The 13,503-nt window shown below is 31.8% G+C and overlaps 1 protein-coding gene across 2 annotated transcripts; it reads right to left on the bottom strand.

Annotated features, from left to right (window-relative positions):
* Window positions 1–537: 537 nt before the first annotated feature.
* On the bottom strand, window positions 538–13,101 carry LOC126966083 (trypsin-7-like). Of its 2 annotated transcripts, XM_050809964.1 has the most exons (6): window positions 13,004–13,101; window positions 11,550–11,742; window positions 3,169–3,220; window positions 2,477–2,677; window positions 1,477–1,617; window positions 538–748 (listed from the first exon to the last, which is right to left on the bottom strand). In XM_050809964.1, exons 1-6 carry the CDS (start codon window positions 13,050–13,052, stop codon window positions 596–598), a joined length of 789 nt encoding a protein of 262 aa, XP_050665921.1. In that variant the 5' UTR covers window positions 13,053–13,101; the 3' UTR covers window positions 538–595. The 2 variants fall into 2 exon arrangements, 1 of the variants encoding a protein (XP_050665921.1); XR_007729659.1 differs by lacking the exons at window positions 538–748; window positions 1,477–1,617; window positions 11,550–11,742; window positions 13,004–13,101 and adding an exon at window positions 5,573–10,352 and having other exon boundaries at window positions 2,658–2,677; window positions 3,169–3,286.
* Window positions 13,102–13,503: the final 402 nt, after the last annotated feature.

Raw genomic sequence — 13,503 nt, 5'->3', positions numbered from 1 at the left:
AAACAAGCGTTAACAGCACGTTAAGTAGGTTTACATATCTTTAAACAAAATACTTAGTGTACTTCATATTCACAAAAAATAATTAAACATTTAAATTTTTCTAACCGATTTCTAAATAATAATAATTGTTACTTTACTATGTTATCGTAATAATTTCATTGACTTTTAGGTAGTCTTATATTTTTCATTTCATTTTCCTTAGAACTCTAAAAATTTGTTGATTATTAAATTGTAGAAGAATTCACAATAATTTTTTCGCTATTTAGTGAATATTGTATTGTTTTGGAAAACATAATTTTCTTGAAGTCGGTTGTTTTTTTGTTAAAGTTCTTTCCATCTTGAATGGTCCCATATTTTTTCTGTACAGCCTTTCATTATAGTTCGAGAGTACCAGGGTGAAAACTTATTATTATCCTCTTAAACTTTTTTTAAGATATTAATCCATCATAAATTTTCTTTAATTATGTACGTCAGCTATACTATAATATAATGATTTTGTTGCCACATCGATAAGAGGGGTTTAAATTAAATACGACATGTTTTATAACAATTTATTGAAATGAAATTGTATTTAAGAATATCAAGTGTTGATGTTCTAAACACCTGTAACAGATTTTATCCAGTTTCTGATCTCTCCATTTGCTATTTTTGCATAAATAACAGATGCACAGGCGTCAGTGGCACTGAACAATGCAGTACCTATTTGTTTCTTAGATTTGGTAATGACGACAGGAGATCCAAAGTCACCCTAAACAAACACAGATTGATATTAAATAATAAAATACAACCAGCGCAATAATAACGTCGCACTTAATATAGAATAAAGTTATTACTTAAATTTGAATTCATTAGAAATTACTTGGAGATCTGTATATTAACAAAACAAAACAAATCTTATAACTATATTTACAATAACTATGACTATACGAATTTAAAACTATTATAACGTGGAAGCGTACCAATAACTCTGACAGAAATTCCGTGTTGGATAGCTAGGCTGATCCGTTGACTTGTGTTTAGAGGAGCCTTATTGGAGCGCGAATATTATTTTGATGGCTGCAGTTCTTACCAAGGACTTCACCAGTCGAGACCGTTCCAGTTTTGGATTGATATTTTTGGTGCCTTTTTTATGCGGTAATCAAATTATTAATATGTTATATTAATGTGGGTCGTCTTTGAAGTGTGTTGGATGTTAAATTGTTCTCATGTGTGGTCTCCACCTCCTCATCGCTGTATGTTGAAGTTGGAGCGGAATCTTTACCGACCTTCAACGAATACCGTTCAGTAATTCTAAGTATTTGAAACACCTAGTCGATACACCTTGGTTCGGACTTCAGATAACCCTATTCGCAAATCTAGAATATTATCGAATAATAATTACCTGTATACTACGATTTACGATTCCGTCATGCTGATGGTAAGGAGTTAAGAAAGCACGTCTTTATTAATATTAAAAAATAAAATAATAGTAATTACTTTGCAAGCATTATAGGCTCCTTCAGATCTTTCTCCACATATCATTCTTGGCGTGTATTGGGAAAAAATTCGTTTACATCTCTCATCCGGTTGCAATGTCGTTGTCACAGCCCGTAAGTTGGTACTAAATTGTCCATCTTGCTAAAAGTTACCAAAATCATTAAAATAAAAAGTTTTAAGCAACGTTGTTCTGGATTTTTTATGAGACAATGTGACGAGATCAGCACGACGTCCACCTGAAAGTAAGATATACACTCTGCAAAATACAATGTAGTGCCACTCAGTGGTCTTAAAAACACAAATTTTTAGGCAGCATCGTAATTCCGCTCGTCAGTTTGAGACATAAGCTGATGTTATCTAATTAGCCCAGTAATGTTTCAAACCAAAACACAATAATGTTTGTAGGTTGCTGCTTGACGGCTGAAAAAGGGCACCCATCTTTCCTGCATCATGTTCAAGAAGTTCCCACAGGTTTATGCAAAAATTGCAAAAGTCCTGTAACTGATATCTAACCAATGAGCATTAGCTAAGTAATGCATTGCCTAACGTAAAGGATCTCAAGTAATATTAGCTCTGAGATACTGCAGCGCAAAATACCAGCCATCAGGAAGCGGCTGAAATTCAAACTCGAAATATCCAGTAAAATTCATATAAATAAGTAAATTAAAAAAATATTATTTGCCTCCCAATTCCATCTTAAAATGTTATGATAATGTATAAAAAAAACTTTTCAGGTTATTCTGTGGTTAGTAAATCTCGGTATATCTTTCAATCTCAACGTAATAAATAGAAATGGTATCATGTAAAACTTTTCAGGTGTGTTTGATAAGTATCATTTTTAAACATATTGATTTGATTTAATTGATCATTTGAATGAGTCTTTTTCATTATTTTAATTTGTAATGCAGTTTTCTAGCAACTGTTTCCGCAGTACATCCCAGCTGCCAGTCAAACGTCATTTTGTGCAGCTCGAATGCTTGCACTATTGGAAAATACTCACAACAGTACGACCCCATCCACTAACAGTTATATTAGTACCAGCTGGAATATCTGCACCAGACTCTATAAGTTCAACGGCCTTCCTAATTTTCCCGTCAAGCTTCATTTTTCTTTTCAACTTTATTATGGCAATTCCATAATCATCATTACTAAAGTTGTAGTCTGGATGTATCTGATATGTTCCTGGTTCTAACTGTGCGATCTGAAAACGGCAAAATGAAAGAATTCAAAAACATTTAAAATCACACCAGTTTTTACTAAGTATGGATGGAACTGTTAGGAATAATGAAGATAAATAAAAAAAAAATAAAATAACTTTATTTATGTAGGTCACGCACTGACTTTAGCAAATGCTGGACATGCTGTTCCATATGTTTGACAGCAAATTGTTTGTGCCTCTCGCGAGCGTCCAGAGAACTAATTTTGACGTATAATACAAATAGCTGCGAAGGAACGTACAATACTCTGAAGTATTATTACATTTTTAATTAATTTTGTTCATTTTCCGTGTTATAAATAGTAAAAAGTACACCATTTCCAGTTAGTTTCCCACTATTAATATATCGATATTTACTGAGGTTGTCATCACTAGTTTTAGTGCCACAGACTCTCGCTACATGTAGCTACTGTATATTATTTTCGATTTAAATAATACTGTTGCTGGATATGGATGTTAAACATTTTTGTACATACCTGAATAGATGCCTTTACGACTGCATTACCAGTTTTCACGAAAACTTTTTTCCTAGATATAAATAAAATAGATTAATATTTGTACAAGCCGTAGTGCTTTTAGTATGTATATGTATACCTGAAATGGCAATATACTAAAGTCAATCCTATAGTTTATTTTTGAAGCAAATGCCATGAAAATCACACTTTGTATCGTTTGGTCGCTTACTTATGTCAAGGGCTGCAGGTACGAAACCAAATTGAGTGATGTCAATTATCAAATTTAAATATAAGTTAAGATGGATTATGCTTTCTCTGTTATAGTACCGATTTAAATAGGTCTATAATTTTAAGTTCTCGACATATCTGTGGAACAGGATATACAATAATGGTCTGCAAAGTCTTGGAATGGTTCCGACAAAAAGACTTGTCCATAAGTGGTACTTAAATTTTTTTTTTTTTTAGAAACTTTATAATTGAAGGCTTTTTAGGTAAAGGCCTTCCAATCTAGCCTTAGTTGATGATTAAAATAAATTTAAATGCAGGTGCGTTTTCACAAAAAAAATATTTGAATATTACTATCACTAATATCTAAAATCTAATTTTTAATGGTTTTTAGTTTAAACTAGATGAATTTATTGTTTTATTGTAAAAATAACATTCACTGATATTGATTTTCATTTAAATTAAGGTTTAATTTTTAATTTAAAATAAATAAATATATTTTTGTATGTATTGCATTTGTACAGGCTAGCAATAAACTCAGATTATTATTTTTTATTTCCAAAGCGTTATCTTTCAGTTTTCAGGTTGAAAGTAGGTCTCGGGTCTCTCTCACATAATATTGAATTGATATTATAATAATATCAACATAAATATAATATAATTAATCAATACATGAAATGTAATCCAAGTCGGTCAGCCTTTCCAATTCTTGGACTTTTTGCTTAACATAAATACCATGTTGAGATAAGGCTAGTAATAAAGACTATAATATATTTTTGGAACGAAGTTCCTTATGGCACAATGCGGAGGGGTACCCTAACCGGGAACAAATGTACGGAACGTAAGATAATAATTATTTATATTATAAAAATAATTGTGAAGTAACAAATTATTATCATTTTACACATTTTTTCATTGCTAACAAGGCCAAACCAAAACAAAATACAATAAACGAATACTTAAATCATGTTTAAATAGGTGTATAACTGCAAAATTACATTGGCAAAACATTTACATTATATTGTATAGTCTATGCGAAACAAGAACCGACATAAGATTTGAGGGCGCAGCTTCATTTAATAACCACATTTACAAATACAAATATACAAATATTTTATTTTTGTTTTAAAAGAAAACGTATTATACAGTAAGCCATGTACAAGTTACTACAAAGTTACATACTGATAATACCTACTACACAACATTATACATACATTATTACATACCATTAGGTACATACATTAAGAAGAAGTTTACATAGGTACTTAAGATTGGTAAATGAATCTAGACAAGTAGTTGTTACTGCTAGTACTTCTTAAATGATCTGGGTACATACAGATAGTAGGTTTATGTAAAACAGTCATAAAAGCTTGTGCCTTTTTCCACAAAATAGTTATTTTGCTGGAGATTAGTTACATTATGACAACAATCCACTGATACATGGCTGAGCTCTAATTCCTAACTAAGTTTCCCTGTGTCTAGGATATTAGTACTCCTCGTGTATCGGTCGGTGATTGCATAGTTCAAGAATGTGTAGATTTGACTATTATGATGCACAATTTGAGTAGTAGTTTAAAAATTTAGAGAAGGAAAAACAAATAAATAAAATAATATAGTATTCCATGTAAGTAGGTAAAATATGATTTAAAGGTATGAGTAGTAATGAGTAAATATGTAGGTAGGTAATTATACTATTCGATAATTATCTACATACTAGTGAAGGCTTATTATTGTATATTTTATTATAGGTGTGGAATATAGATAGATATAATATATTCTAAAGGAATATGTGATTATCTGCTTTTACGGAAGGTATCTTTTTTTTTTTGTTTTTTTATGAAAAATATAATTACAATTTATTATTATATAACAGGCCAATAACCACAGAGGTTTGTCCGGCATGTTAGAAGAAATACTATTATCGATTACAATTACAATAAATATTAATATTAACTTATAAATACACAATTTAATAATATAATATATATATTTTATATATATTTAATATTTATTTATCTAAATTATTACCTAGATTTAAATTAACAAAGTTTAAATCTATCGGTATGCCTATTGAAATAAAAGTATTAATTATTAATATCGTATATTAATTAAATTATTACTTTTTTAGGTCAGCTCAAGTAATGTAAATAATACGTGTTATGTGATATATAAGTAAAGTAAAATTATTTTCGGTACATACCCAGACCATTTCGGCAGTTGAGTAGTTAATAAGGTAGCTAACCTGATTCACATCTTTGGTATGTTACACTAAATTAATTAACAGGATGTCTACCAATTAATAATCAAACACACTACATTATTAGCACAGTTTCTAATAAAAATAGTATTCATTGCGCAATATAATCTTTACTTCACTGTTGTATCAAAATTAGATGTACCTTCAATAAAACAATAAGTGTGTTGATACCGACATGAATCGACACATTATTAGCAGCTACTAGAAGCGACAAGATTCAGTTATTAGTTTTAAATTATAATTTTTTTTTAATCATTTTTTTTTTATTTTTTTTAAGTGGATTTCATTTATTCATCCTAAAGTAGATTTACTTACTAGGGAGATTACAGGAGTAATATTTTTAAAAGTGTTACGTTATAATTTCTAGCAATTCTTCAGTTTCTCTGTTGTCTTTTGTAAGAAACCAGTTTTGAACTTCATTTTTGAGTTTATTTCTAGTCATTTCAAAAATATTCAGATCTTTATTTATTTTATTATATAGAGAACTTGATAAAAAATGGATTTGTTTATTAGTAAATTTTGTTCTATTTGATGGAATTTGACAGACATTATGTCGCAGCCGTTTTTGGTTTATTTGTTCACGTACTATGTTATACGGGAGTTGATTATGTTTATATAAAAGCACATGTAAAATATACAGCTGTCTCACGCTCATTGGTCTGTTGTCACGGTACAGCTGCTTTGAAGAAAGTCTAAATCGTTTAAAAAACATTACTTTAAGTATGCATCTTTGGGCCCGTTCTATACTTATTAGGTATGATCTAGGGGCTCCTCCCCATACCGGCAATAAGTTAATAGCGATTGGACCAGAGATACATAAATCTTTTTGATAAGTTCCGGATCAGCAACAAGTCGTAAGCTTTTAAAAATGTTTATTAGCTTCCGAATTCTACTTGTCTGATTATAGATATGTATGTCCCATCTCAGGTGTCTATCTAGGTAGACTCCTAAGTACTTAATATGGTCAGCTTTTTCAAGATTTGGACAATTGCAAAAGACAGATCGATTTGGAAAATGGTTACAGGAATGTATTTTAATCTCATAATTCTCATCGGGACTGATTCTGCTTGAAATTGAAAAGGGGGAAATGGTTTCAGCCATTTAGCTACTCTGCACAGTCCAGTTTTTCTGCTATTTCCTTAACGTCTGCCCATGAACTTTCTGAAAAAATTAATACAGTGTCGTCGGCATATGTTGAAATGACAGTGTTAGGTAGTTGCATGTTACAAAGCTTGTTAATGTATATAGTGAATAGCGTTTTCCCGAGTATGCTTCCTTGTGGAACTCCACAGTCAACAGTGGTCAACAACCTCGTCACTTAGATAATTGTCAATTCTGTCTGTTTGCGTTTAGTAAGGTAGCTCTCAAAAAGTTTTAGCTGAAGACCCCTTATACCGATTTGCTCTAGTTTGTGTAAAAGGTTGGGAACAGAGACAATGTCGAATGCCTTCGTGAGATCCAAGAAAATGAACAAACACTTTTTACGTGAATCCAGTTTATTGACTTACTCATAAGTAAATTTTGTTACAGCGGTAACAGTTGATTTTTTGGGTCTGAAACCAAACTGATTATTCGATAGTAAGTTTTTACACTCTAGGTATATCATCAGCTTTTTATTTATGATTTTTTCTATGATCTTGGATAGTGCAGGTAGCAAGGAGATTGGGCGATAGTTCGAAGCACTGTTTCTCTCTCCACCTTTATAAATGGCACATATGATAGATTTTTTCAATGCAGTGGGGAAAACTCCTGTCACGAAACAAGTATTGCAAATATGTGTAATTGGTTTGGAAATAGCATATTTACAATTTTTATAAAAATCATTTGATTTTCCGTCCCATCCTGTGGCACTTTGAGATTTGAGAGAATTAATTGTGCTGATAATTTGTGATTCAGTTACAAGAAAAAGAGCAAACGATGATGCAGGAGTTGTAGTAGGTATGTATGTATTTGGTATTTCACTTTCTTTTTTGGACATTACTTCTTCTGAGAGACTAGCAGTTATATGTGATGCAAGGGAGGATCATACTGTGGCAAAGTGTTTATTTACATTATTTACAGACTCAGTAGAAGAAGAGGATAAGCTGAGTAGTTCTTTACATTCGTTATTTTTACCACTACCTATATTGCAGATTTGTTTTATGTTATGCCACATATCTTTAGGTTTATGTATGGAATTATTTAGTAATTTTCGTTCATATTTCCGTTTGGCTGTTTTGAGGATGGAGTTACACATATTACGGTACTGTCTATAAATCTTTTGTAATTCACCGTAATTAGGGGCTTTACGGCACTTTTTATGCAGATTGTCTCGCTTCCTGATTGATCTAATTAGACCTGGGGTTATCCAGGGCTTTATTTTTCTTTTAGCGCTCTCAACTCTCTTTACCACAGTATTTTGTTTGATAACATTTGATAGGTAGCTGAGAAACCTATTCGTTGCTACATCAGCCTCTGCAGAATCAAGAATGAATTTCCAATCCGTGGCTAGTAGCTCTGCTAGAGCAGCTTCATAATTAACTTTTTTCACAGTTTTATATTCAGTATTATCTCGCATTATAGTTTTTGAGATGTAAAGTAAGACTGACGCATGATCCGTGATATCTGTATTAATCACAGCCACAATATTTTCTCGCCGAGTTTTAAGCATAATGTGATCTAAGCAGCTGTTGTTTCTGGTGCTAAAAGTATGTCCAGGTAGAATACCATGGCTAGCAACTAGGGATAAAAGTTCATCCGCTTGTGCTTTAGTGTTGATATTATCAGGACTGATATTAATATTGATGTCACCTACAATAATTATATTGTTAAACAATTTATGCTGTACCAATAATGAATCTAAGGATGAAATGAAATTGCTTGTATCTCTGAATGCAGGTGGCCTATAGATACAGATTATGCATGTATCTTCATTTGTGAGAATCAGACAGTTCGCCTCAAGGAGATGCGGTTCACTTACCGAAAAAGACAATAAAGTCTTAACGTAAGTCACTAGTCCATCATTTTGGTTTAGTAGTCGTGAGGTCTTATAAGATTTGTATCCAGAAAGCACTGGGTTAGTCCTATCACTACAAAGCCAAGACTCTGTAGGTATTATGATATCAATATTTAATTTCATTCTTGATAACAAAACATTTAGTTCATCAATGTTCTTATATATGCTTCAAATATTTTGTGTAATTATAGTCAGTGAGTCGTCATTGCTTTGTGTGATATATCGGTTACACTCCTCTGCATTCTCAATAATAACGGCCTTGGATATTGACAAATGGTCGATGTTCAAGGCCAAGTCAACTACTTCTGATGACATAATCAAGTTAAATCAGTGAGTGTTAGGACCTCTGCCATTGTGGTATCACATTACATTTACATTACATTTCTGTATAGAAATTGCTGAGGAGACCGTACTTGATGCCATCTAATTCGCTGAACTTCTTATCATTAGAGTATCTCATTTGTACATAGTATAAATATAAATTTTTAATAATATTAGGAATACTTATATTAAAACTAAAACGTGTAATACTATAAATAAGACTATAACATCCTACAGGGTGAGTATTTTGATAGCCTGCATATGTTTTGGATTTACAGGCTAGTCACAAGATATTCACTTTACCAGCCTCCTTTAGGGAGTCTAGTTGGTCAGTGCTGCGTAAGAGAATAGCCGTTGACTCTTCAGTTTTCTTAATGAAAACTTTACGATTTTTCACCCAGCAAAACTTATAGTTCTCTGCTTTTCAGCTGAGACATATATATTAAGGAACGCGTCATACCTGGCACTCCTAGTTCATCTGCATTTAATTTATTATCTGTATGGACCTTGTTATATATTTTATAAGATGATAAGAACTTTTTTTTTGTGGTGTTGTTAAATTCTGCAATTATATGCATCTTTTCTTTATTTTTATTATGTAATCGGTGAGCAGTTCTTATGTCTCGTCGGATATCCTCTTTGATTTTGGCTCCAATGCTTTTTAAAATTTGCAGTACATCTTCATCTGGAGTTACAGGAACGTTTCTTATTTCAACATGGTTCATTCTCTGCAACCTTTGAATGGTTTCCAATTGCCCCTGCATATATTGTATGATAGAGACGTTTTTTTTATTTATTTTTTGTAAATCTTCGACTTTAGTGGCCAGTTCCTGAAATTTAATTTCGTTTGCGGCATCACGCGCTGCCATCTCCATCCTTAGTTCATCGAACTTGGAAGCATATTGTTCTCGCATTTTTTTAAATTGAGAGTTTATATCAGCTGTAAGGGTCTCTATCACTTCTAGGACGGGTTCAGCTTTCCTTTTGCGTGTTAGTTGAATAGGTTTTTCTTTAGTCGAGACTGTCTCTGTGAGGTCACGATTGACGAGATGACGATTTAACTGGAGAACGCAGCATCGTATTAGTTTAATACCACTTCCAGTCTTCAGTATATCTTTGATCGGGTCCGGCGAAGCGGCGGAATGCGTGCAACACAAAACACGTCTACGTCTTTACCGGTCGAGAACGAGAAGCAATATTACGACTATGACATCTTGATACTCGTTAATTATTATAGAATATTATGTTTTCATATTCCGTCTTAATAAATATTTTATAGGATGAGTCATATAAAAGTCATAATATTAGTTCCATTTTATGCCACGGCGGTTCTTTTTCCTTACAGACTTTATACGTTTTTGATGTTATTGAAGATAAATTAATTTGACTATTACGTTGCGCGCGCACAACGACATATAAAAATAAAAGTTTTCAGAAATTTTCTGACGTTTGCGACATAAAAAAAAAATCAGTAAAATTAATATTTTTATAATGAGAAACTTCATTTTTATCCGGTGTCCCACGACACCACTAGTTTTTTTTTGTAATGTAGCAACTTTGATATTTAATTTAGCAAAAAGGCAGGTATACAAATGAATAAATATATATAATGAACAAATAAATAAATCATTTGTATAATTATGGATTTCCGCAAAGTAGCGCCTACTTCAATAAATTTTCTTAAAAAGGCAGGTGTTTAAAATTATTGAAGTAGCTATTTTAGATAGCTTATTTTAATGTTTCATAGGCCATCGTAGTTTAGTTTTCTTTAGTAACCGCAAAATTAATAAAACCACACTCAATAGTAAATCTAAACTAAAGAAATCTACAAATTTAAAAACGGCTGTGATAGCCTACCACGCCTACGCATAAGCGTCATAACTACGACGTCGTCTGCTTGCAAATATTAAACAAAGAGAAAGCTGCAAACCTCATTTTCAAAAACTAAATATTCTTACATTACCGTGCACATATATACTCGAAATATGTTTATAAGTTTGTAAGAAAACACCCAAATCTATACAATAAAATCATAGATGTGCCCCGGCATAACACACCTCGCTATAAAAATAATCTTTTGCAAACTAAATTAAATTAACATTACACAGTCCCTACCCAATGTCAGTTAAAATTTATAATAACTTACCAGAACACTTAAAAGCCGAAACCATATTAAAAATTCATAAGCTCTTTGAAAAAGTTACTATACAATTAATGAATACTTAGAGGAAAATAAAATATTTGAATGTCTGCCCCTCTGTCGTTCATTGCTATGCCTTATTACGAGGTGCATGTGATAATTATTTAGTACTACAATTTTGTTTAGTAACTAAGTCGCATGTATATGTAATATTAATAATAAATCGCAATAAAATGGAACATGTACTTTAGTCCAATTCAACCCTAACAAGACACAAGTTTATTCGTTTCCCGCTAAAAAGTCACCTCTGGGCAAGCGCTCCCCAATACCAATAAAACCAATAACTATTTGACCGCATACAATTATAATACTAAAGGTATCAATTCAGAGAAGATAAATGCCTTTTATGCCTTTGTTCGTGGTCAACTTGTAGGTGCTTATACTAAAGAATATAATGTACGTACCCTGCGACACAATTTGCAGAGGTAAGAATATATTCTTCGTTTAATATTGAGCCTCCACAAAGTGAAAATTGTCCATTCCTTTTAGCCAACACAACTGCTTGATAGGGAAATGCCTCGATAGTGGTTTCGTGACCCCCGAAAATTTTATCATCAATTTCAAAAGACTCATTGGGCTGAGTACCTTTGGCATATCCTGTAACCACCAGATAGATGATGGGAGTTAAAAGTTATTCATTTTCTGCTGCGGTTGACGTAGACATAAACGTTGTACACTCATGAAATGGTCTCATCCGTAACCGCGCTAAGAATGTTTTATTTTATTTAAGGTAGATTTGCTTATAAGAGCGAATAATAATTAATAATGATGTATTTAATTATTGAGTTACGGTAAGCTATGAATATTTTACATCTTTTGCTCCGTATAAGTTGTCCCTGTTCTGTTCTTAGCTAATATCACCAAGTCGAACAAAAACAAGCGGCACGGCTATACTATCCTTTTCTCGGAGCATTCTTCTGGCTATTTACAACCCTGGATAACTTCGTTGTGGATAAAACTAGAAACATGATTTTTTTTTCAATTTGAACATGTTTCATTCAATTTAAATCTGGAATTTAATAATTTTTAATAGTCGAAATTTCTTAATTTTGTCATTCACTGACTGATTGACCCATCATCAAAACTAGCACTTCTAGCAGACATAGAAGCTTCAAATTTAGAGTACAAGTAGTGTTAAGTGTATAGAATATAAATCAATGAAAAACTTAAATATTTTCGAGTGCGGTCCCGTTTTCTAGATACACCTTTTCCTAGATGCATCAGAATTATTATTTTATAGACAGTGTTGCCAGCGATATAGTCAAAATTCTGCATATTTTGGTTTATTCTCAGGTATAATTTTAAACCAAGTTTATTTGTAAGACCACTACTATACATAGGCAAGTCAATGACAAATGAACTTTATTCATAATTGAATAAAGTTTGGCTAATGGCTCTAACTAAGCGCTTTTGAATAGTTACAATATATCTTTATTTAAAATTATTGAATTTATCATATTATTATAAGAAATATTTACCATATTTAACACACAAGAAACTCAACGGCCACTCATTTCAATCAAAAAGAGAATTTAACAATGGCTGTAATATAAGTTCGTACAAATTAGTTCGTTAAGTGCTGTATCCAATATAATATGAATCCTGCTTAAATAATATAAATTATTTCATACGAAGTAATAAATAATAAACTGTATAAAAATAAATTATCGTATATTGGATGCATCAACCTTTAGAGCTTGTTTATGCATAAGCCACAATAACTGAGTATCACATTATATGTGGTTTTATAAAAATTATTAAAGATGTAGAAGAAAGAGTTTTATAAAATAAGTGAAATATGTAATTATAATAATTTGATGTTGACTTTTATTATGCACAAAATAAATTTATTTATTACCTTGGAGATGAATCAACGCAAGTGTTGCGACGAAAAGTTCACGCTTCATTTTTGTCTGGCGAAGTTTCCGGATAATTTCAGCTCTTTTATACTTTTCTAGTATGTTTCAATTAATCTTTTTTAATTAAAGTTGAATACTGAGAAAAAGTAATTAAAGCGATAGAGCGCTACTTAATTAATATGTAAATATTTAGCGTGTCGTTTATGTGAATGGAAACCTCTGTTTCTCTAGAAAAATAAAGCAAATGTAGTTAGAACAAAGTGACCTTCTAAAGGATGTCCACAAGGAAGCACCATCTTGTATCTACCATGAGCCCTTGTCAATGAGCTGCTCTATAAGATGGATAAACTTAGTATCAACACTGAAGGTTATGTTCATGTAGTGATAATGGTTCGAGGCGACAGACAAAGAACTATCTCATCCCTTATACAGAATGCTCTTAATATAATATCCAAAATGTGCCAATACAATGAACTGGCAGGTAACCCTTAGCGATCCG

The sequence above is a fragment of the Leptidea sinapis genome, chromosome 1, assembly GCF_905404315.1.
Source record: "Leptidea sinapis chromosome 1, ilLepSina1.1, whole genome shotgun sequence".
In the NCBI taxonomy this organism is placed as follows: Eukaryota; Metazoa; Arthropoda; class Insecta; order Lepidoptera; family Pieridae; genus Leptidea; species Leptidea sinapis.
Note: the sequence above shows the minus strand (reverse complement) of the source record. Positions and strands in the feature narration are given on the sequence as shown.

Coding starts and splice junctions, on each gene's coding strand:
- LOC126966083 (XM_050809964.1), bottom strand. CDS start 13,052: ATGAAGCGTGAACTTTTCGTCGCAACACTTGCGTTGATTCATCTCCAA. Junction 2,678..3,168: donor TCGTAAAGGCATCTATTCAG/GTATGTACAAAA, acceptor TGCCGTTTTCAG/ATCGCACAGTTAGAACCAGG. Junction 1,618..2,476: donor GTGGATGGGGTCGTACTGTT/GTGAGTATTTTC, acceptor GGTAACTTTTAG/CAAGATGGACAATTTAGTAC.